Source organism: Podarcis melisellensis, assembly GCF_964234715.1.
Source record: "Podarcis melisellensis genome assembly, chromosome: 15".
In the NCBI taxonomy this organism is placed as follows: domain Eukaryota; kingdom Metazoa; phylum Chordata; class Lepidosauria; order Squamata; family Lacertidae; genus Podarcis; species Podarcis melisellensis.
Window position 1 is genome coordinate 19675676 of NC_138532.1, and position 24563 is coordinate 19700238.

The following is a 24563-nucleotide window of genomic DNA, read 5'->3' on the forward strand; positions in this document are numbered from 1 at the left end:
ATCCATGTGTTATGTACTGAGTTGAACAGGATCCAAAATGCAGCAGTCTGATTGGTCCTAGAACAATAGGACCCAGAATGCAGCAGTCTGATTGGTCCAAAGGAGCCACCCAATCCAGCTCCAGGTGGAAGTAAATCCGCAACCTGATTGGCCTATAGGAGAATCCAGGAATTAGCCAATCACGTGGGGCCCATTGTGTAAATAATGTATATAAAGCAGACATTCTGGGGGAACTTCCATTTCCTCCTCACCACTATGAGCTGAATAAAGAGCATGAAATCTCGACTCTGAGTATATTTCACCATGAATTTGTCTTGGGCACTCTTGGTGGATTCCAAACTTAAGGAGAACTCTGTTGATATCCCAGGTCCTCATGGGACATGGGATGAGTGGACCATTGTCACTCCGGCTATCTAGGGCTCACCTTACCTGGGAAAAGGCAACAGGGAACCAATGTATCTTGTTGACACGCTTCCTTCAGTTGTAAACTCATAACATTCTCCATCAGCTGAAGCTTTTGAACAGTCATCAAGGGACATCCCTCATATTCAGTGGGAACAGGACTTAGCATCCTTCACCTGTTGAAGTTTTTGAATGGTTGTCAAGGGAAGGCCCTTGTATGTGATGAGGCTGGACTCTTACCCAAACTTATAATGGCTGGCTGGGATTTCTTGAAATTCCATGTCACTGAGGCAGTGGCATAGCTAGGTGTGTAGCGGTGCATAGCTAGGCTCAGTTGCCTGGTGCAGCGGCGTGTCCTGCAGCCGGGGTGTGGGGCAATCCATCCATGGGGGCGGGGCGAGCCTCTCTGATGCTTGGAGCCTTTCCACCGCCTTCCCCTCAGCTGTAGGGTGGCTGAGGGAGAGGCACCAGGCAGACGCAAGTCCCACGCTGCTGTTTCAGGCAGCGCTGAACCTGCAGGCACCTAAGCCACCACATCACTCCTAAAAAGTTTCATGAGCCCAATTTTTTTAAAAAAGCAAAACTAAACTTCATTTTGTCACACACACACACCTCAGCGATGGCACCCGGGGCAGACCGCACCCCCCGCATCCCATTCATCCTCCAATGCGCACTCTAAAAAAGATACACTCCAGTGCTCCCTATCTGGGTGGGAAACACTTGATTGATTTTAAGTCTAATCTTCCTTGCTCCAGATTTCTAAAGTGAGCTCTCAATTGTTCCTACAGTCTGATTGTCTTGGAAACCATAAAACAGCATTAAGTTATTGTCAATTATGGTAAATTTGTTGTCAGCTCCTAAAAAGTTTGTTAGTTGAAGTAAATTGCCCCTGAGGATGGAGCTGAGCTTGCAGACGAAAGAAAGAAAGAAAGAAAGAAAGAAAGAAAGAAAGAAGGAAGGAAGGAAGGAAGGAAGGAAGGAAGGAAGGAAGGAAGGAAGGAAGGAAGGAAGGAAGGAAGGAAGATTTGAGCTACCTAACTTGCTGTAATTCACTAGAGACCCATCTTGGAGCCAAATCCACATTTGTTTCATCCATGACAGAACTTCTACAGTATAATCACAAAAATCTAAGTAAAGACCCAGTAATATTGAGGGGTATGCATTCACAAGCGACAAGCAGTTAGGAGAAATGTCCTTATCCCTGCACTCACCCTGTGAAACAATGTCCTTTTCCAAAAAATTCCAACCCAAATTAGACAATCCACGTGAGCCTTGACAATTATTTATTTATTTATTTATTTATTTATATCCCATTAAACCATGGCTTTCATCAAGAAGGAAATACGCTGAGTTAATTGATGCAAAACAAAAAACAATGCTGATGGTTGTTCTGTGTAAAGAAATTTAGGCCAGGAGATACGCTGTCTGACGAACAATTTGCATCCGATTGGCCAGTCTACCATCCACCACATGACAACTTGTGGATATATTTATTTGGGGCCCGCATGAAGGTTTCCCGCTTTTAACGGCAGCTCAGCTACCAACCCTCTGTTAACAATGGAGCGCGTGGCGAAAGATAGCAAGCCGAACACCGCAGGCAAGATGACCTTCCTTTCTCGCACCGAAACATTTGCAGCCGCCCATAGGCTGAACAGGTAACAACGGGGAAGAGGGAGGATGGAGGGTTGAGAGGGAAAAAACATGTTTCGAAGTCATTGGTGACCAAGGAGCCCATTATTTCCCCATCCCTGGAAGGAAGCATAGATGAGCAACCTCTCGGAAGACTGGCTGGCCAATGGATTCTAGTGAGTATTTCCTGTACCTACAGTTCTCCGGACATAAGGAACCAGTTGCCCAAGATAGCATCTCTGATACTCATATCGTTCAAAGGCCAAATAGAGCCAAAGGGCAAATGTTGACCAGGTTTGGTCCGCAGGATAAGAACGATGGGTGTTATTGCAGCAGTTTCCTTCCCAAGTTCAGGAAAGAGACTCATCTGTAACCTTTATCTCAGCTATGCAATATGAAGCGTTGGGTTTCTTAATGCATTCTAGCTCTCCCCACTTTCCCCTGTATGACCTGCCCCACCCTGCAACAAAGGTGAGAAAGGATGTCTAAGGAGGTTCAGAAGCTATCATAACAGACCCACCAAGTGTCCCTCTTTTCCAGGGACAGTCCCGGGCTTACAGAAGCCATCCTGGTTTCTGATTTGATCCCGGAATGTCCCACTCTTCCTTAGGACGTTCCTATTTTCATTGGAGAAATATTGGAGGGTATAGAGTTATGTGACCCCCAAGCCAAGGAGATAAGTAACTGTTTTGTTTTGTTTTTATTGTATTTATATTCAGTGTTAGCTGCCCTGAGCACAGTCTTGGCAGGGGAGGGCGGGATATAAAAATATTATTATTATTATTATTATTATTATTATTATTATTATTATTATTATTATTATACAACCTTTAGAAGACATCTGACGGCAGCCTTGTATAGGGAAGTTTTTTAACGTTTAATGCTTTATTATTATTTATTATGCTTTTATATATGTTGGAAGCTGCCAATCAGATGGGTGTGGTATAAAGAATATAATAATAATAATAATAATAATAATAATAATAATAATAATAATAATAGAATAGGACATCCATATTTTCTTCGGAGAAAGTTTGGAGGTTATGTCATAGGTTTCTGTCTCCAGTGGCCATTCATTCTTTCCACTGTTTACTCTGTTCATGAAGCTGACAACAATTTGTGCAACAGTCAACTAGTCTTCAGGGCCCAACAGGACTCTGCCAATTTGTCACTTGAACAAGACAGGAAGAAAGTAGATGGAATGGCGAAGAAGCTGGAGAGTAGGGTCTAGATGTCTGTAAAAGGGGGAATTAAAAAAGGATTTCATCAATGATGGCACTAGAAGGAAAATGGACACTTTTGTCCAAGTCAGCTTTAAGCCAGGCAGAGGACCTTCTCGATAGTGGTGCCGCCTCTGTAGAACACCCTCCCATCAGATGTCAAGGAAATAAACAACTATCTGACTTTTAGAAGACATCTGAAGGCAGCCCTGCTTAGGGAAGTTTTTAATGTTTGATGTTGTATTGTGCTTTTAATTCTGTTGGGAGCTGCCCAGAGTGGCTGGGGAAACCCAGCCAGATGGGTGGGGCATAAATAATAAGTAATAACTTATTATTATTATTATTATTATTATTATTATTATTATTATTATTACAGTATTATTATCATTATCTGACTTGGAGGTGTTGGGGACTGAACCTGTGATTTTCTACATGCAGAACAGATGCCCTAACCACTGGGCTACAAAGTGGGCTGACAAACAGGGTTCTGGGAATGGTTGCCAAGTGGCAAAGCTTCTCATGGCTCAGAAAAAAAGCATTTCTGCCACCTACTAATATTCACAGTTAAAGGCACAGGAACTGGGGTTGGTATATGTAAGATAGCAACTCGAGTTCTGGGGAAGAATGAATAAGAAATTATTTGTACTTGGGGGAAAGGCAACGTGATTGTTGTAGCTAATGCTGCTTAGATTGCAGACAGAGCCTCCCACCCGGGTTGAGAGGACGTATTCCAGAGGGGGACATTTGAGTATCTCTTGCAAAACACACATGCATATAACAAGAGTATTGCGGCACCTGGAAGACAGATTAAAAGATTTATTGTAGAAAGTGCTTTTGTGAATAAAAGCTCATATAAATGAAGCGCTGCATTACACACACAGCAAAAGGCAGCAAAAGGCAAATGGTACGAGGCGTGCTATTTCTCTCCAGAGTTGGTGACGAGGTAGATCAGAATTTACTGGTAGATCTCTGAGGACTTGCCAGAGATAAACAACAAGGACTTGGACTTCCAGTTGTTTCACAACAGCCATCTGGTTGGCCATTGTAAGAACAAGATGCTGGACTAGATGGGCCACTGGTCTGATCCAGCTGGCTGTTTTCTTGGACTGCCTCTATTAATTGTTGTTGTTGTTGTTGTTTAGTCGTTTAGTAATGTCCGACTCTTCGTGACCCCATGGACCAGAGCACACCAGGTACTCCTGTCTACCACTGCCTCTCGCAGTTTGGTCAAACTCATGCTGGCACTTCGAGAACACTATCCAACCATCTCGTCCTCTGTCGTCCCCTTCTCCTTGTGCCCTCCATCTTTCCCAACATCAGGGTCTTTTCCAGGGAGTCTTCTCTTCTCATGAGGTGGCCAAAGTATTGGAGCCTCAGCTTCATGATCTGTCCTTCCAGTGAGCACTCAGGGCTGATTTCCTTCAGAATGGATAGGTTTGATCTTCTTGCAGTCCATGGGACTCTCAAGAGTCTCCTCCAGCACCATAATTCAAAAGCATCAATTCTTCGGCGATCAGCCTTCTTGATGGTCCAGCTCTCACTTCCATACATCACTACTGGGAAAACCATAGCTTTAACTATACGTACCTTCCTCTATTAATATAGACATTTAAAACAGCATTGATGGAATATCCTTATTGTCAAGGTCAAGTGGCTATGGATTTTCGTTGCTCTTTTTGTTTTAAAGTTATCGTGTTTTTTCTGTTAAAATTGCTGGCATTCCTACAAGAGAAAGGTTCTTTTTTCCCCTTCTAAATTATGCAGCTGTGATGAAGAACGCTCGGGGTATAACGGCCTTGTGCTCAGTTCTGGAACTGAAAGCAAATTCCTGGGCTGAGCATGTGCTCAGAGGCCCTGTCCTTTTGTTCCGAGAGTGTTTTGCATCCAGTTTGTGGGTCTCAGAATTTGAAGAAAAAGTCAAGAGAGATGCTGGAAGCTTGCTCCTCCCTGATCTATGCAAAGGGCAGCTGCATGCAATATAGGTCCAGCAACCATCCGCAACAGCAATAATTTGGCATTATGATTTATGTTAACTGGGCTGGATAGGGCTCAGCAGAGTCAGGAATCATCACCGAATGTAGAGGTGGCACAAGAGATATGGTGATTATAGAAGTAAGTAAAGGAAAAGGTAAAGGGACCCCTGGCCATTAGGTCCAGTCGTGGCCGACTCTGGGGTTGCAGCGCTCATCTCTCTTTACTGGCTGAGGGAGCCGGCGTACAGCTTCCGGGTCATGTGGCCAGGATGACTAAGCCGCTTCTGGCGAACCAGAGCAGCGCACGGAAATGCCGTTTACCTTCCCGCCAGAGCGGTACCTATTTATCTACTTGCACTTTGATGTGCTTTCGAACTGCTAGGTTGGCAGGAGCAGGGACCGAGCAACAGGAGCTCACTCCGTCGCGGGGATTCGAACCACCAACCTTCTGATCAGCAAGCCCTAGACTCTGTGGTTTAACCAACAGCGCCACCCATGTCCCTGATTATAGAAGTACTGGACTCTATAATCCAGGCTCTTATAAAGTCTCTCTCAGTCTAGCCAATGACATTGCAGCATTGTTGTGAGGATAAAAGTGAGAGGAAGGATAACCGTGAATGCCACCTTTGAGCTCCTTGGAGGAAAAAGTGAGCTTTAAATGTAATAATAAAACAAAGAAGACTTACAAATAGCTGCAAAGAAGCTGGGTTGGGTATGGCTCAGTTTTTAAAAAACAAGGGCTGTTTCAGAAGTATACAGCCTTTGAGGGTCCATTTTGAGTCATCCTTGCTAAGTCACTGACAATAGACACCGTCTCTGTGTACAAAATGCTTCCTTCTCTGTTCCCATCTGCAGTTAGATTGCCTCTCTTGCTGTTTTCATCTTATTCCTGTTGGCTGCTTCTTTTTCTCAACCCTCACCCACTGTCTTACAGCAAATCTCTGAATGAGGAGGCGAATAGGAAGCTGTTTGGGAAATGCAATCAGAGCCACGGGCATAACTACAAAGGTAAAGAGCAGTGAGCCTTTCTAGTATTGATGATGATGATGATGATGATGATACATACTACCTCCATGTAAAGACTGGAGCAAATTCTTCTACAGGCAAACAGGGGAAGGGGAGCGGTGATAAAGCTTTGAACGGCATTCCTCTTTCCGGTGGGAAGAGACCCTGCTCAGTGTTTTTCCTGCTGGAATCCAAATGGAGATTTTTCTTACCAGGGGCTTAGAATCCAGCAGTGTGTACTCAGCTTCAGCTGGCAAAATTGAGTGGTCAGATTCCCCAGGACTGTGCCCCTTTGGGGTTGCACACTTGAATGCTCTTCTGTTGGGGAAGAGGGGAGACCTTGCATGCGGAAATGTAGCAGCACATCAGGCTAGTTCTCTCTGACGTGCTCATTTTCAATGTTTTCTGGAGGTGGGGCAGCGCTAAAGCTTGCAAGTGGGAGAGCTTTACCACTTCCCCCACCTTCATACCTGTATTTTCCCTCATTGCAGAGATTATGTGTTTCAGCAAGAGATGTGCTTTACCCAACTCTTTGCTACCACCTTGTGGTACTGAATTGGGTCTGCAGTTAAGGCTAACAACTTCCCTCTCTCACGGTTTCTTCTTTTTCCTTTGCAGTGACAGTGACCATATGTGGAAAGGTGGGTCATTTTTCTTTCATTGCTCTTTATTTTGAAAACAGGTTTTGTGCTTTTACCAAGAGCCTGAGATTCTCAGCAGCACTTGAGATATGCTGCTGCCATGTTTCAATTCACCACTGACTCATGTGAGATCGGATCCCTTGAGGACGCCTTTCAAGATCAGAACCAGTTCCATCCAGCTCAGTCGTCTGTTTCCAAACATTTGACCACCCCAATGCCTTATAGGTGACATATAAGCAGAGCACAATGACCATGTCTTTCCCCTGTTGTTTGTCCCTAGTACCTGATATTTAGAGATAGACTGCATCTGCAAATGGAGGTTCCATTTTAAGCCAATAGCCATTGATAAATCTCTTCTCCGTGCATTTATCCAATCATAACCTCTTGTGATAGTTCCTAGCACCGGTCCCCCTCCCATTGTTGTTAATAGTATTATCATAGTAGTAGTATTCAAGAGCAGTTCGAAGTCCTGTCCTCTGAACACTCCAAGGGTTAAAAAATAAAGTTATTATTGACGTCATTTTTAGGGGAAAAAATTAATGTACTTGTATGTACAGCACCAGAAATTCTGAATATTATATGATATATAAATACCTGGTATAAAATCATCACCATTACTATTGCTATTATTTAACTTGTCTTACAGATTGACCCCATCAGTGGAATGTTCATGAATATTTACAAGCTTCAGGAATATATGAAGGTAATTCCAGAGTTATGAACCTCAGAGGCAAAGTTTAGAACACGGGTCGGCAAACTACGGACCGCGGACCAGATCAGGCCCAATTGCCCTCAGGATCTGGTCCACGGGCATGCCATGGATCAGCAATTCTGTTTGTTAATTTTTTTCCGGTGCCGCCATTTTGTTTTCGGCACCATTTTCCCCCATCTCCCTCTTACACACTGCGGCTCCTCCTGGCTTCTCCTCGCCCTACTTAGTGGAGGAAAGGGGCTGGGCTGAGCACCATTTTGGGCAGCACCTCTCCAGAGCCAGCCAGCCCTTTCGGGGCTACTCATCCCACTGCCGCCAGCCTCTGCCGCTCACAAGGGCAGGCAAAGGAGACACAGTTAGCGGCGCACAGTGCAGTGCCTCTCGCAACTGCAGCTCCTGTGCCTGCCCTTGCGAGTGCCAGAGGCTGGCTGCAGTGGCAAGACGAGCGACTTTGCATCAGGATAGGTAGGCAGGGGGCGGGGAGGATTTGGGGGAGAGAGGGGGAGAGAGAGAAGCCCCCTCCGCCGCATGCACAATGCCTGGGGGACGGTGAACCAGTCCCCTCCAAAAAAAGTTTGCTGACCCCTGGTTTAGAACTTCACAATCCCTGTTCCCAACCAGATCTTTGCTCTTATTTTCAGGAAGCCATTATGGATCCGCTCGACCACAAGAACCTTGACCAGGATGTTGATTTTTTTGCCAGCGTTGCGAGGTGGGTAGCTGTTAAGTTTGTGTGCAGTCTCCACTGCCCACATTTGTAAAGAGTGAAGGAGACTTGCATCCATATATGATGTCAGATGTGGGTCATGGTCCTGGTTTTGGGGAAACAACCTCATTGGACCCACAGGCTAGAGGTGCCTCCTCCCCAAGCTGCTTTGTAGAGACCTATCAGGGATGGCCATGAGGGCAAAACAAACAACCAGAGACAGAACAACTTGATGCTGTTACTCTAGAAACAAGTTGCTCAGACTAAAGGACCAGGCCAGAGATTTCCATATTATAGGACCATTGGGATCCCAATTGGCTCCTTTATGTCACATGGCTGCTGCTGAACTAGGTCCTGGAGAGCCAATTGCTGGTCAGCTGCATAAGTGACCCTCAAGTACAGCAAAAAGCAGGCTGGTTGCTCCCTCTTCCAGAAAGCTGGCACAGAGGTGCATAGACCATGCTTGGCTTGTGTAAGTTTGTCACAGCCTGAGGTCGGAGAGAAGATCCACACCATACATATATATAACCCACAACTGTCCTGGATAAACCAGGAAAACCATTTTGGGCACCATGCTCTTGCGCGGTTTTGGGACATGATCTCACGCAGCTCCCCCAAATCCCCAATTTTGTCCACCATGCTTGGAAAAAGCCTTCTTATGCAGGTCGTGTGGGCGCGGCCTGGAAGATGGTGGCCCCATTTTTCCCCACGTCCCCAAAAGAATCCTGGGAGCTGTAGTTTTTCCATGCACAGAGAGAGCTATGATTCCCAGTACATTTCACAAACAACAGTTCCCAGGATTCTCTGGGGGAAGAAGCCATGTGCTTTAAATGTGTGTTTAAATATTTGGAGTGGGTCTGCCCTGAGACATCCTGTGCCTTATCCAGACTAAGGTTATATCAGAGTAGAATATAAACAGATTTGATTTGAAGTAATGAGCGAGAGAAGCAACAGGGGTAAAGAAAGGCAGGTTTGAAGGCAGCGCTACCTTTGTGTAGAAAAACCTATACTGTGAAGTCTCTTCCTTTTCCATATCAACCTCTCTGCTCTTCCTCCAGCACAACAGAGAACTTAGCCGTATACATATGGAACAACCTTGAAAAAATCCTACCAGATGGATGCCTGCACAAAGTCAAGGTCTATGAATCCGACAGAAATTTTATTGTATACAAGGGGGACTAAAAATCCACAAGGAACAAAGGGGGTGTGGCTAGGAGAACTATTCTCCCATATATTGTATTAACACTCATTGTTGATTTAATGTGACAAACCCCTTCTCAGAACATGTGCAAACTATTCTGTGTCTACAGTGAAGAGATGTCTCCAGGGCCTTTTACTGCAGTATTGCAGCTTTGTTTAATTTGTTGGTTAAAAAGATCTGCAAAAGCCACATTGTGACATGTGTGTAATCTCATTCTTCATCACAGCATTATCCAGCAAGGGGATAGTCCATTACATTAAGAAAGTTCACATGCGCAAAGGCTGACTGCTGAATATAAGACTGGCTCCGTTGCAAAGCTCTGGGTGCAAAGAGATGCAAGAATCCTGGGTTGGAGCCAATGCTGGTCCTACTCAGAGTCAACCCATTGAAGCTAATGGGCATGGCTGAGGACTCATCTAGACTTCTGCTTGTCCTGGCACTTCCCCCTACGGAAACCCAATCTTTATTGCTAAAGTGGAGCAAACGTCAACCAGGGTTTCTGCAGATTGACATTTGCTCTGATTCAGTGCTAAAGAGCAGGTTTTCCCAGGGAAAGTGTCCGGGCAAATGGAAAACTGCTCAGACCAAAAAAGCATGGGACAAGCAGGGGGGGGGGGAAACATGGGACAATCAGAAGTATGAATGAACCCCGAGTTTCACTAAATCCAATAGGCCTGCTTTGAAAAGGACTAGCATTGGATATAATCTTCTGCCTCTGCAAGTGGACCACATGCAAAAGGCCGTCAGGTGGGGCTTCTCTGATGACCAAGTAATGGAGCCCATACAACTTTATATCCCAACAGCGATTGTGTTATCCTTATAAAGCCAGCTCATAATCCGACTGCTAATCATCCTCCGTTAAGATGCATCACACTGTATAAGGTTAAATGGGCAATTTCATAATGCCAGGATTGTTAGCACAATACATTCAGCCCAAGCTGCTGAGCTGAGGTTTTATTGAAAGAACCAAAGGAAAAAAGAACATCTATCATTTCTAGGGCTATGAAGCTTATGAACAGTGGGTTATGGGGGGGGGGGGAGATCGTCTATCAGGGAAACAGTTCAGTTTGCTTAATGCCCAAAAGGCATTTCCAACCCAGAATTTTTGCATGTGAATACATGAAAAGCATTCCCGAGAATCTAGGGAACTGTCGTTCACCCTTCACAGCACTGCAGTTCCCAGAATCTGTAACAAACTACATTTCTCAGGATTCTTGGGGAGGTGCTTTAAATGTATGGTGTATACGCAGCCAGTGTCTTACCATGCACAATGCCATTAGCAACGTGACTGGAAAAGAGAGAAGGAATAAACAGGTGTATGTGCAAACTGACCCCTATTTGAGTGGCAGCTCCAAAAGGAGTTCAGTATCCATCCGCAGAGGTCTGAACACACCCTGCTGAACACACCACAGAAAACCAACTGTGGGATCAACGCTGGAGGTGTGGAACCTGGAAGATACACTTGAGAAAACATGCCCGGCCCTTCCATCCTTATGCATGTCAGATTTGGCACTCCTGGTACAAAAGTACACCTCCAAAATCAGGCAAGCAGAACCACAGCTGCTACTGCGCCGCATCGACTTATTTCAGGTTCTAGGTGGTACACATAACATCAGAGTAAACACAGTCCCCAGCAGGTGTCTGATTGCACAAATTGGTCTTCGCTGCATTTCCGTCAGCGCAGAGTGCACTGCAGGGTCTGCTCCCCACCGTGAGGCACACACAGAATTAAATTGCTAATGGAGACGAATTTACAACAATCACTTGTTAAGTCCATAAAACAGAGAGTCCACAAACTCTCGATTACTAATCACTGGTCATAATAAAAGCATGGCCAAATTCTGGATTGTTATTATTTTCAATTACCAACACAGCTACCTTTTAAAAACTAAAACCAGTAACTAATGATGACTTTTCCCTATCACAGCCACCCTGCCAAGAGCATTGTTCCCCCACTACCATCACACATGTTACAGATGGAAGACTGGTACTCAGTGAGAATGCCTAGCCCAAAGCCACTCCATAAATCTAGGGCAGAGGCTGGAATTGGACCCAAGCACAACTCTTAACATGCAGCCAGGACCAAACAGATTTAGGGGGCTGGGATGGGGCAGGACAGCAGGCAGGCCATTTGCCCTGGGTCTCCAGCTCAAAGAGAGTTGGGGAACCTTTTTCAGACCAAGGGTCTCATTCCCTTCTGGGGGGCACATGGCAGTGGTGACTGTGAGCAGGGTCAGAGGCAAAGCAGAGCATCAGATGCAAAGGATACCTTCATACAGTAGACTACTTCCTACACACACCCCTACCTCTATAAAGGAGCAGCCCATCCCATTTTGCCGCCTGAGGCAAAGTGGGGAGGTCCCGCTGACACCACTGCCTTGATTACTAGAGTCACATGGCTGTGGCTTCTGGTTCCCGTGAAGTCCATGTTATCTCGCCAGAAGCCACAGCCATTTCTTGCTTCTCCAGCAGCAGGGGCGGTTGCCTCAGTCCGCTTCATAAGTGGGCCGGCCCTGCATCTATACTCCATCCAGAGAAGCAAAGGGTATTATCAAGAGTTCAATGGCATGTTTCAACCAGACCAAAGGAGGGTGTGAATCAGAGCCAGCAGGGGGTGCTGTGAGGCTCAGATGCTGCTCTGAACAACTTTTAGAGGAAGGGATACCAACACGCCAAGGAAGAAAATGCCCTTCCTTGCACCCCTGCAGAGACTTCTGGTGTTCATTTCCATAGTGCAATGATCATTATGCATGGCACAGGAGGACAGGCCTCTTTCTTAAGGGGTTTCTAGTCTAAAATTCAGGACAGGGAAGAGAACAGAGGGAGAAGGAGGGAAACAGAAGGAGGGATAATTCAGGAAAGAACATGCATTCGTTCCACGAATGTGCCATGTGTTCCACTGGCTGTGGCACTTTCCTTCAAACACAGCGCTTTGCAATGGGAGTCCTCAGTTCACACCCAGAGATGCAAGGAGCAATGGAGTCGCAATACCACCAATCAACTTCCTAACCACAGTCCCACACAAGACAGGCCTTGTTTCAACTGAGAGCTCTGGGGTACCACAAGCAAACCCCTACCAGTGAGACCTTTTAGTTTGTAAGAGGTGCAGGGTGAGAATGGCCAGGGTGGCAGTGGCTTCTTCTGCTCAAGACGGCAACAATGCCCAATCTCGCCAACTTCTGCAACCAGCACCACTCGACTGGCTTTCAGAGTTCAAGGGTGCCCAGTCCCTGCTGGACTGTTGTGTACAACCACATGCACAGCATCCAAACAAGGGATGTTTTGCCACACCCCAAATTCCCCACCTTGGCACCTGACGGTTTGCATGAGAGTAACAGCTTGTCATTTATCCCCAGAATTCAATAGTCAGGTCTGCATCCACTGAGCCAATAGCTACTAATACAGTCATCTGTACACCAAGTGCCTTAATCCTTTCCCCTCCAACATAATCATTCCACCTTTCACGACTGCTCCCAATTTTCTCTTTACCGTAGGAAGAGACGTGGAGAATCAAAATCCATTAACAAATCAACATTTAATGACTGTTGGTCAGGAGAATCACATAGTGGAAGCAGCACACAACGTAAGTAGCTTTTATAGAGCATTTATGTGTTACATTACCTCTGTGGTCCTTTCAACAACCCTGCAAGGAAGGGGGAAATGGTTATTTCCAGTGTGTTTTTTCCTAGGGGTACTAAAGGGAACGCAGTATAAGCACCTTCCCCCAACCCCCAATGTTAAAAGTGTGGCACTTACTGGAACAACTTCATGGTGAGTACCAGCACTTAAAAAAGAAAGAAAAGAGCACTGGTTATTCCCATATCCCAAGAGTGACACTCAAAAGTGTGATTTGCTGAGAGCTACCATTTGAGGCTGTGTACACACTAACCCATTTGAAGTGAAAAGTGTAGTTTTTTTCTGAAGCTGGAATTGTTCACGCTCATCCACAACATGCTGTTTTCAGTGTAGATCAATTCCACATACTGCCATGCACAAAGGTGGCTGTGGTTACTTGATACTTTGAAAAACCTCCCTTGGATTGGGTTATCCTCCCTGCACAAGCCCCGATGAATGAAGAGAATGGTGACAGCAATCTTGGTATATACACCCATCCACAATATCATTGGGTGGGTGTAGCTGCCCCGCTCCAAACACACACATATCTGAGACCACCTACATGTTTTCAAATGGACACACTTCAGGGTAATGCAGACTCAATCTGCAACCACCTTTTACTTTTGGAATAAAACCAGTTTTCTCAATTAGTGTTTTTCAGGGGCAAAAAGAAATATGCAACAGAGCTAGATTGTGTGTGGACTACATAGAAAAACCTAGTGCTTGGTCTGCATCAATTTGAGAAGTGGTGTGTGACCATAGCCTAAATTCATGGCATAAGTGAGATCTGAACTGGGGACCCTGATAGGAGTAAAGGGAAAAGACTGTGGCCAACTCAATGGGAGAGGACATGCTTTCTATGTAAGTCCCAAATTTAATCCATGGGATCTCCAGCTATCAGTAGGCCCCCTGAGCTGCACTAGGGAGCTCCCTTTGGGGAACAGCCTGGAGCAGCCGATCCCAACGAGGATCTCTATCAGTGCTAATCAGCTGTCAGCGAGCCCCACTTGGCAAGGAGCAATTGGGAGCTCACATTAAGTACCCCAATTGTTCCTCTAGAGTCAAGTCCTTAACTGCCACACACATGGTGCCACATATTCCATCAAATGGGGGGAGGGTGCCTTGCAGACCAAACATGGGATCTGTTCCAGGTCTAATGAGGCCTGTGGGCTGGAGGTCCCCCTACCACTGAGAAAATGGGATCAGTGAAACACCTTCTCTGCCTTAGACCACGAAAAGCTGCTGCCAGATGGAATAAGTACAGTGGTACCTCGGGTTAAGAACTTAATTCGTTCCGGAGGTCCGTTCTTAACCTGAAATGGTTCTTAACCTGAGGTACCACTTTAGCTAATGGGGCCTCCCGCTGCCACCGCCCTGCCACCATGCGATTTCTGTTCTCATTCTGAAGCAAAGTTCTTAACCCGAGGTACTATTTCTGGGTTAGTGGAGTCTGTAACCTGAAGCGTCTGAAACCTGAAGAGTCCGTAACCCGAGGTACCACTGTACTCAGGATTTTGAATTGGTGTGACTCTTGTGCCATGTAAACGAAAATAGATACAAAAGGGCAGAGAAACTACATCTTTCTTGCTATCTAGAAAAATAGAGGACACTTTCACACATCAAGACAGCAACTAATTCCAACAGCACAGAACTGCACAAAAGATTCACTTCCTTCACAAAAGCCTTGCTGTCTTTCTGTTATAGCATATCTTTAACAAATAAGATACATTCTAGATTTCTCATGGCTACACTTAGCAGATAAAGCTCATTAATCCTCCAGTTGATTGGGTTCTTTCACCAGCACTAGATCAAAGGCATCAAGACAAAGGCATCTTCATTTCTCCAGAACGGTCCCCTCTCCCTTGTAAACAACAATGTTCTTGTCTGTTTCATACACTTTGACTTTATAAAGAGTCCCCTTAGGAAGGTGCTTCTGGAGGTTTTCCCAGATGTACACAGCAACATTCTCTGTAGTGCTGCAAGAAAGAACAGCGAGTTAGCCATTCTGCCCTTCTAGTTAGATTTCTGTCATCTTCACAGACACTCGGGACAGGCCTACACCAGAGGAAGAAGCTGCTGTGGATCACTGCACAACGATCTACAAGAATCCTTTATGGATGTACCCTTGATGTCCACGCCTGTGCTTCTTTGAGTATTTTCACCGATTCACTTTTGAGTTGCATAAGCTTAGAAAGTTTTTTGCACTCATCCAAAACAGATTATCTGGGCGCTTGCATTAGAATATACTGCTGAGGAGGGTTTGAAGTCTACAGAGTTGGAAAAGGCCACAAGCATTGCATGCACAGATTTCCCACCCAATGGGACATGCACAAAAGAATGGCAAGTGGCGTTAATCTGCCTACATAGTGTAAAAAAAATGGTCACAAGATCCTTGAGCTGGTGGGAACCTTGGAAGTCTTCTGGTCCAATCTCTGCTCAGTGAAAGGAATCCATAGAACGAGCCTTCCCTGCGCCACACCCCCAAACAGATGGCTCTGCTTAAAGACTTCTAGCTACATAAAATGTCCCATTAAATTACCACTGTTGACCTCCTCTTCCTATCAAGAAGCTTCTCCTAATGATCGGCCAAAACCTGCCCTCTCTTGTGCAACAGCCATTAGATCTAGTCCTTCCCTCTTTGCCCACCTCTGTGCGACAACCCCTTCAGGAATCTGACGTCCCTCTTGCCCCCAGTCTTCTCTTATCCAAGCTAAACCTTCTTAGCTCCTTCAATTTTTCCTCGTAGGGCATATTCTCCATTTCGCTGATCCTCTATGTTGCCCTCCTCTGAACCATTTCCAACTTGTCCAGACCCTGCTTAAGGTGCACCACCCACAATATTCCAGATTATGCCTAATTAGTTCGGCCTAATTATGCCTAATTAGTAGAGCTGTTACTTCTTGTGACTTGGAAACTATGACTCTGTTAATGCAGCCTGAAATTGCATGAGCCTTTTAAACAGGAGCATCACACTGCTAACACATGTCCAGCTTGAGACCAACTACAATCCCATGATCCTTTTCACACATGTGACTGGCCCAAGGCCACAGTGAGATTCATGTCTGAGTGGGGATTAAATAGATTAAATTAAATTAAAAATTTAATAAATAAAATACTACTGCCAAGCCAGGTATCCCCTCTATACCTATGCTAAATTTCCATTTTGGTTGTTTTGGCCCAATTACCATTTGGTCTAGGCCATTTTTAATTGTTACTTTGTTGTTGTCCTCTGACACGTTAGCAATCCCATTCCAGTATCATGTCATCTGCAAGTAAGATAAGGATCCCACCCAACCCCTATCAATCTGAGCAATTGAAAATAAAAAAATTATGGAGTCCCAGGATTAGGACAGAGCTTTGTGGCACCTGAATTGAACCCTCCCTCCTGTTTGATGAAGACCATGGATAAACACTCTCTTAAGTATGGTTCTCCAACCCACTGCGAACCCAGCTGACCACATTATCACTTACCTGGTGCCCTCTATTATTTATTATTATTATTATTAATTGAATTTATATACCACCCTCCACCCGGGGGTCTCAGGGCAGTTCACAGAATAAAATCAAGATATAAAACCACAAAATACGTAATAAAAATAAAAACAACAACCCAATAGCCCCCCCTCAAAAAAACCACATTTTAAAAGGGAATGGATGTAAATCAGATCAACCAAAGACCTGGTTAAAAAGGGTGGCACCGTTCTTGTGTTGCCACCCTCCAGACCTCTCAAGGAGGGGGCACACAAAGAAGGGCCTCAGAAGATGATCTCAGGGTCCAGGTATGTCCAAATGGAAAGAGGCGGTCCTTGATGTATTGCGGTCCTGAGCCTTTTAGGTACTTCTCCAGGGACTGCTAAACCACAACTGCCATCATCCCTGAACATGTTGGAGGGTCACAGATTGCCAACCCCTGATCAAGACAGCATTGAACATGCCTGCTAACCAAAATATCATGGAGGACTTTGTCAAATTCAATTATGTCCACAGTATTCCCACAATTCAATGATAAAAAAGCAAAAAGGACTAGCTGTATAAGAGGAACTCAACAGCCCCAGTTCATAATGAGATGCAGAAAGCTCCCCCCCTACCTTACGACTTCAGCAAAGTAGGGAACATCTTTATCCAGATTCTTGTGATCAAGAGGCTCCATGATAGCTTCCTAAGGATAGACAGGAAAGGAGGTTAAACAGTTATGTCCATAGTAGTGTTGGACTAAGACCTGGAAGGCCAGGGTTGAAATCCCCACTCAGCCAGGAAGCTCACTGAATGATGTTGGGCCAGTCACCGTCTCTCAGCCTAGCCTGCCTCACAGGGTTGTTCTGAGGATAAAACCTAAGACACCGTAAGCTCCCTGGAAAAAGGGAATAATGGAAATACAGTGGTACCTCAGGTTACAGACGCTTCAGGTTACATATGCTTCAGGTTACAGACTCCACTAACCCAGAAATAGTACCTCGGGTTAAGAACTTTGCTTCAGGATGAGATCAGAAATCGTGCAGCAGCAGCAGGAGGCCCCATCAGCTAAAGTGGTGCTTCAGGTTAAGTACAGTTTCAGGTTAAGTACGGACCTCCAGAACGAATTAAGTACTTAACCCGAGGTACCACTGTAAATAATAAATAAAATGTAAATAAGAATGTTGTTGGTTCTTATTACAGGTCTGCAATGATGCATAACTGTTTCACCGGGCCATTTCTTCTTAGGTTGTAGCAAATGGAAGATGAATAGTTCACTGCTTGGATTATAGGGTGTATCACTTCTTGATCTGAAAGAATTCCCTCCTTGTCTAGATCATGAAAGACAAGCAACTGGTCTGCTCTCTCTCCCCCGCCCTCTGGCCTTAGTTTAGGAGGACTGATGCATCCCTTGCCTCTTTTACTCTACCTGTCCGAAGGAAAATGCAAAAGCTTTCAGGTGTGTTCATTGCTCTCTCAGTCATGTTTCTCTCCTGCATCAGCCTCCTGCCCCCACAACCCATTATTCCCTGCAGCATACACTGGGCTGGGGGCTGGGGGAGTACTGCAGACAACCTTTCAACTATGAAAAAATATGGCATTATTACCTCCATGTAGTCTTTCAGATCTGTGAGGTTGATCACCATCCCAGTAGTAGGATCAATCTACAAAACAAGGACAAACAGAGCTTGAACCAGATGCCAAAGGAGAACAGAGAGTGCTGGACCAGATGGACTTTTCTTATGTTCTTAAGCCTGACGAGAAGCAAATAGCTATGTTTTCCATAACATAAACAGCAGAGATATTTGCCTATCGGTGACTACCTCTAAGTCTTAGTCCAAAGAAAGGCACACAACTTGGTACCCGAAATCTCATGCTGCTAAACCGCTCCTCTCATAGCCCCTGTTCAAAAATCAGCCGCAACAGAAGGCCTTGCCACTCTGTTGAGAGCCAAAATGTAAGATTTCTGAAGCTCACAGCTTGCCAAGTACACTGGACTTTGGTCCGGTGCAATGGGTGAGTGAACAGAGAGCTCTGCATTATGAGATTTGCTATAGACCTAGGACTTTGTAGCCACGATCTGCGAGCAACATCACAGCACCCTCAACAGCAGCAATAAATCAAGGAAGGCTCTCTGGAATTTCTGGGGCTGGACAGAAGTTTCTTCTGTTCAAGTTTGTTATCACGAAGCTTGTTGTTGGAATCAAAACTAGGAAAGGGTACAGGGCAGGGAAGAGAAGAGAAGGGAAATCGTTTCAAAGGAATGGCTCTTCTGTTGCTTTAGGAATTTCTCCTTCCTACAAGTCACAGGCTAGATCTATCCAAGACAGCAGCATCAGTATTTTACTCTCTAAAACTTGACATCTCTCAGATAAAAGACGTTTTATCTGATTCCCAGTACAACTGGATCTAAGCCATCAAATCATTGTTTTTCCTGGGCATTTTTTAGGTAATAAGATCTCGTAAGAAAAAGACAGTATGATCTGGGGAATGTTTGGAGCTTTGTACACCTTGTAACACATCAGAACCCCTAACAAGGAACTCTCTATACCGATCCAGGCCATTGGCCCACTGAGCCCCACAGTCTACTCTGGTAGACAGAGTTCCAAGCAGGGGGCTTTCCCACCACTGGCTACCTAAAACCTTTCAGCTGGAGATGTGGGAGTGTTGAACCTGGGAATTTCTGTGTGCAAAGCAAGGGAAGGACAGTAGCTCAGTGATAAAGCATCTGCTTTGCATGCAGAAGGTCCCGGGTTCAATTCTGGGCATCTCTAGGTAGGGCTGGGACAAACTCCATGTCTGAAACCCTGCAGAGGTGCTGACAGTCAGTGTAGACAATACTGAGCTAGATGGGGAAATGGTTTGACTCAACTGAAGACAGGTTTCTATGTTCTGCTACTGAGCTTTGGCAATAATCTGAACCACTTTGCCTTCGCCTCTCCATGACAATAACCATCACAGCACCAGTTTCACATATCTGAGTAAGAAAGAACTGCAGGCATTGCAGGGTAAAGTATACATGAATGCAGCCTTCTGAGTGCTGAGATAATCCTCAAACTTCACCTGGGCATGATGCCCAGTCCCCATGGTGAGTTCTGAGGTCAGAGGGTGACACACCACACCTTGGAAGCAAGGAAGAAAAGCCTGGATGTGCAAGACAAAGAGTTTTGTGCCTTGGAAATTTTGGAAATCCAAAATTATGACTGAGTATGTCAGAGGGAATATGTTTCTGAACACTAAGTGCTGAGGATTGTGGGTAGGAAGAATGCTGTTGTGCTGAGGGCCTTCTTGCAGGCTCCCCATAACGGGCATCTTGGTGGCCTCTGTGAGAACAGGATGCTTTGGCCTGATCCTTCAGGGATCTGTGTATGTTCTTATGAGTCACTCCCACAATATGAAGGAAATCCCTTTTTCTGCCCTCACGACTAGCACTCACTGAGAACAGCTTCCTCTTTCTAGGCTGAAATCCAAAAGGCACAATATGGGCTGTGACTCACCAAAATGTTGCAAAATAAAGACTGGATAAAACCCAGGTTGGTTGTTATCTAGAATCTAAAAAATGGCACATTGATGCCAAACAATCTGAAATGTACTTCAAAACCCTTGAAAAGTTTACACTTACCTCTCCGTGTACAGTTACTTCCACTGGGGTGGGGAAGCAGAAAGATAAGAAAAATAGCAAGTCACAGTGAGTTTCAAATCCATTATGATGACGTACATAGAGATACTCATCAAGTTCAGCCAAAAGTTTTCAAAAAAGAACCCTTTTTCCCTACATCTTCGCTTGCAAAATACCGGTAACTCCTCTGATTTTCTGCCACAAAGAGGCACTATTATATGGAAAAGCCATTTCAGACAACTCTCCTCTGTTGCATTTAACTAGCAATACAGGAGCATAAAGATCAGTTCTGCATTTACCTAACTGTGTTTTTGCAAGCACCCAGTTCCCACAACTTTTCTGAGTACTCAAAACAAATGCTTGCAAAACAAAACAAAAAAAATCCCACACAAATACTCAGAATAATGAGGACTGCTCCTGGTAAAAAAACTGGTGTTGAGGGGAAAAGCCCACCCTATCGGGGGGCGGGGGGAGAGTGTCCATTATGGCAAAAGGATGTCCTGTGGTGGGTGGACTGCTGCTCCCCTGAAGTAGCCCTCCAAATATTCCTCCCCGCCTCCCACATGCAAACCAACAGGGAGAGCGTACATCAGTTTGTGGCCGGGGTGATTTGAAGGCCTGCTTATGAAAAGCTACTGGGGGAGCACACCCGCCCCATATGGGGTAGTCTTGTGATTCAAGAGTCCCCTGGGGGTGGGTTTCTCTCCCCCACCCAGCCCTCCAAATCACTCCCATCTGAGCTGTAGAATGTGAGCAGAATCAAGGTGGGGGGGGGGGTTGGGCAGGGAGTGGTTCACATAGCTGAGCATCCCTTCCTCAAATTTAAAACACAAGGATGCAGGAAGTTGCCATGTGCTGAGTGAGACCATTGGTTCACCTAGATCAGGGATGTCCAACTCCCAAGAGACTGAGATCGACTGCCAGTATAAACAAATGGCAGTGATCTACCCATTGGGGGTGGGAACGAAACCAAAGGAGTCCATGATCTACCGCAATCGACAGCTAGCACCTGGGGATCAACCTGTGGGTCAACCAGTGGGACATCCCGGATCTAGATCATTATCATCTGTACTGACTGGCAGTGGCTCTCCACAGTTTCCACTTGGGAGATGTGTGGGATTGAATTTGGAAACTTCTGTGTGCAAAGCACTTGCTCAGCTACTGAGATGTGAATTCTCACTGAGTTTTTCAAGCATAAGAAGTTCCTGCAAAGGATTTATCACCCACACAGGAATATCTCCTGTATTATATAACCAATGGAATACACCAAGTTTATCAGGCATAAGTACCAACAAGTCGTAGCTTAGTAGAACTTAAGTTAGTAAGCCCAGGATCAAATCTCATCCTAATGCCATGAGTTTTAAAACTACACACAGGTATGGCTGTACGTGAGTGCTCAGATTAGCTGGTCTTCACCTTTGTAGTTGTGCCCATGTCCATTGGGGTTATTGCATTTCCCAAAAAGTTTCTTGTTTTCTTCATCACTCAGCAAGTTACTGTGGAGAAGTGCATTAAAGAGCTTGTTACTAATCCAGTTTCACCAATTTAAGCATGTGAAAACATGTGTGCATGCATACACACGTGCTTTCTCACTAACCTGGTGGGTCAACTTTTGTTTTTGCTACAGTTTTAACACAAATTTTACACACATTTCTGGATAGGGTCTTATTCTAAACATGCCCATCTCCAGAGAATTTTCTTTTCTGACTAAGAAGTGTCACAAGAATTTTCCCTTATCTTTTCTGACTAAGAAGTGTCACAAGAGGGCTGAACTTTCGTAACCAGTAGTTCCTTTCCAAAGTTGTAAAATGCATAATTTTTAAAACACGGGAGTCATTCAAGACTGATTCAAGGACAACCCACAATCAAACACAGTTAAGAAGCAAAAAAATTTACGTCAATAGATTTTTTTTTAAAGGACTGAAAGAGCTGTTTGAATAGCTGCAGAAATAATTTGGGGCACATTTTCACATGTAAGGATTACAGCCTAACCCTAAAGATATTTACTCAGAAGTAAGCCCCACCAAGTAGTACACTGAATATTTCTTAGTAGATGTGTAAGAATGGGAAAAGCTGAAGAGTCACAGCCCCTCTTCAGGTTTAGGGTCAGAAGGAAAAAGGGAAGGGTGTATCATTCCCTCCATGCCCCCCCCCAAATAACTATGAAGCCCCACAGCTGAGTGCAGCACCCTAGTTTATGTCCGCTGCATGTGTGGAAACACAAATCTCCACTTCTCCTCTTTTACATCTCTACTGTGAAACACGAATGTGTGTCGTCGTCATCATCATGCTTTGGAAAGAGGGATGAATTAGTACCAGGTATGCTTTCGAACTGCTAGGTTGGCAGGAGCAGGGACCGAGCAACGGGAGATCACCCCGTCATGGTTCGAATCGATGGGGTGAGCTCCCGTTGCTCGGTCCCTGCTCCTGCCAACCTAGCAGTTCAAAAGCATGTCAAAGTGCAAGTAGATAAATAGGTACTGCTCCAGCGGGAAGGTAAACGGTGTTTCCGTGCGCTGCTCTGGTTCACCAGAAGCGGCTTAGTCATGCTGGCCACATGACCCGGAAGCTGTACGCCGGCTCCCTCGGCCAATAAAGCGAGATGAGCACCGCAACCCCAGAGTCGGACATGACTGGACCTAATGGTCAGGGGTTCCTTTACCTTTACCTAAGCAATTTAGACAATGGTTGCTCAGCAGCGAGTGGGGAGGATGCATAACACACTTTGGTATTGCAAACAGGTGTTGGGGTTCAGCCCTAGTCTAAGTGAAACCTGTGCCTTGAACCCAGTCCTGACCCATCAAAGCAGCACATTTACCTTGCTCTGCAGGAAAGGAAGTTTGGAAGCCCCACATCCTTTCTATTCCCCTTTACTTCACAAAGCCTGCTTAGAGCTGGATTGGGGTTTGACCAACTATTCTGCGGTGGAGCCCTGGAGCCAAAAAAAAAAATTCACATGCACACACACAGAGAACGGCTCCATATAGAGGGGATTTGTATAAGGGGAGCCTCCCTACTGCTTCTTCGGGCAGCACTCTGCACATGCTCAGAGTCACCATCTCCCTTAACCTTAACATCACATCGGGAATCTCGGCCACGATCTTGCTGCAAAGAAAGCAGAGTCTTGGTGCAAAGGGAGGAAGCGCACGCCCCCTCCCCATATACATACATATATACGTATATACGCAAGCCCCCTCCCCCTGCGCATGCGCGCGCCCTTCGCTCGCCCGCTGCCCCCTCGTTCCCAGCAAGCAGCCGAAAAAGGGCGCTTCTCAGCTCCCTCCCCGCTCCCCGGCACCTGTGCAGACGGTGGCAGGCGCTGAAGGAGACGCAGCGGGTGACCCGGGCCAGGCGGCTAGGCCCGGCGAAGCGCGAAGGCGGTGCCATGGCAACGCCGGGCAGGTGGGCGGGGGTCTTCGCTTTCCGCCGCCGGGGACCCCGCGCTTCTGGGTTTCCCGAGGGGGCGCTACTGAGTCTGCGCGGCGGGTCGAAGGCGCAAGCTCAGTAGCGGCAATTGAAGCCTCTTCCATATCCCTCTTCTCCCATCCTCTGCCCACTGTTGGAGAAAGTTTGCAAAGGAAAGGAGAGATGTTGTGTCAGTCTGTTAAGAGGATGACGCAGGTGGAGGCGGGGGGAGTTTGCTTCATTCGGAAAGGTTTTAGAATATGCTGCAGAGCTGGCAAGAGGCAGGGCAAGCCCCGTATCCCAGTACGCTTTAAATGCTGAAAGCATGCACATTATAATTACAGATTAAATACTAGGTAGAAAGGTTTAGGGTTGCATGCGACGCTAGTCATTCTTAGACCTGTTAAATCGGTGCACATTCAATGGGTCTACTCTAAATAGATGTCAGTTGGCTTGAAATGATATTGGCATTGAAATACTACAACAACAACCGTAGTATGAATGAACGCAGCATTTTCTTGGCCTTGTCTCTGACTGGCCCAGTTGCTGTTGTGTTTTTTTTTTTTTTTTTTTGCGTTCCAGACAAATGCAATAGCCACGTGCCAGTATGCATCTGAACATACCCACAGGCATGAATCCAGTCTTGTGTTGGATCGCAGCCACTATTTTGTCCTACTGCGACAATAAATAAAGGCACAGGGAGCAGATGCTGGCAATGAACAATTTTTGGCAATAGTCGAGGAAACAAACATTTTTGACTGTCAAGTCTGTCCACTGTTGCTGCTCCCAGCACTGAAGAAACTGTGGTACTGGGACTAGTTGGAAAAGATGTTTAAAAGAAAGATAAAAACCTATCCCTGGATGCCACGACAGCAGCAAGGACTATGTCAGCCCAGAATTGGAAAACAAAAGTAATACCAACTATTACTGAATGGCAGGTCAAAATGATTAATTATGCGGAACTGGCTAGAATATCGGGGAG

General features: G+C 45.6%; 2 protein-coding genes across 2 annotated transcripts; one reads left to right on the forward strand and one right to left on the reverse strand.

Moving 5' to 3' along the window:
- The first annotated feature begins 1897 nt into the window (after positions 1-1897).
- LOC309357688 (6-pyruvoyl tetrahydrobiopterin synthase-like) lies at positions 1898-9678 on the forward strand. Its single transcript, XM_081890076.1, has 6 exons — positions 1898-2057; positions 6159-6232; positions 6848-6870; positions 7517-7573; positions 8224-8294; positions 9347-9678. Exons 1-6 carry the CDS (start codon positions 1960-1962, stop codon positions 9468-9470), a joined length of 447 nt encoding a protein of 148 aa, XP_081746202.1. The 5' UTR covers positions 1898-1959; the 3' UTR covers positions 9471-9678.
- Positions 9679-14616: 4938 nt separating this feature from the next.
- PTS (6-pyruvoyltetrahydropterin synthase) lies at positions 14617-23670 on the reverse strand. Its single transcript, XM_081890074.1, has 6 exons — positions 23475-23670; positions 21593-21672; positions 20180-20202; positions 18165-18221; positions 17193-17263; positions 14617-15080 (listed from the first exon to the last, which is right to left on the reverse strand). Exons 1-6 carry the CDS (start codon positions 23561-23563, stop codon positions 14939-14941), a joined length of 462 nt encoding a protein of 153 aa, XP_081746200.1. The 5' UTR covers positions 23564-23670; the 3' UTR covers positions 14617-14938.
- Positions 23671-24563: the final 893 nt, after the last annotated feature.

Coding starts and splice junctions, on each gene's coding strand:
- LOC309357688 (XM_081890076.1), top strand. CDS start 1,960: ATGGAGCGCGTGGCGAAAGATAGCAAGCCGAACACCGCAGGCAAGATG. Junction 6,233..6,847: donor CCACGGGCATAACTACAAAG/GTAAAGAGCAGT, acceptor TTTCCTTTGCAG/TGACAGTGACCATATGTGGA. Junction 7,574..8,223: donor AGCTTCAGGAATATATGAAG/GTAATTCCAGAG, acceptor TCTTATTTTCAG/GAAGCCATTATGGATCCGCT.
- PTS (XM_081890074.1), bottom strand. CDS start 23,563: ATGGCACCGCCTTCGCGCTTCGCCGGGCCTAGCCGCCTGGCCCGGGTC. Junction 20,203..21,592: donor ACATGGGCACAACTACAAAG/GTGAAGACCAGC, acceptor TCCCCACCCCAG/TGGAAGTAACTGTACACGGA. Junction 15,081..17,192: donor TACTTTGCTGAAGTCGTAAG/GTAGGGGGGGAG, acceptor TCTTTCTTGCAG/CACTACAGAGAATGTTGCTG.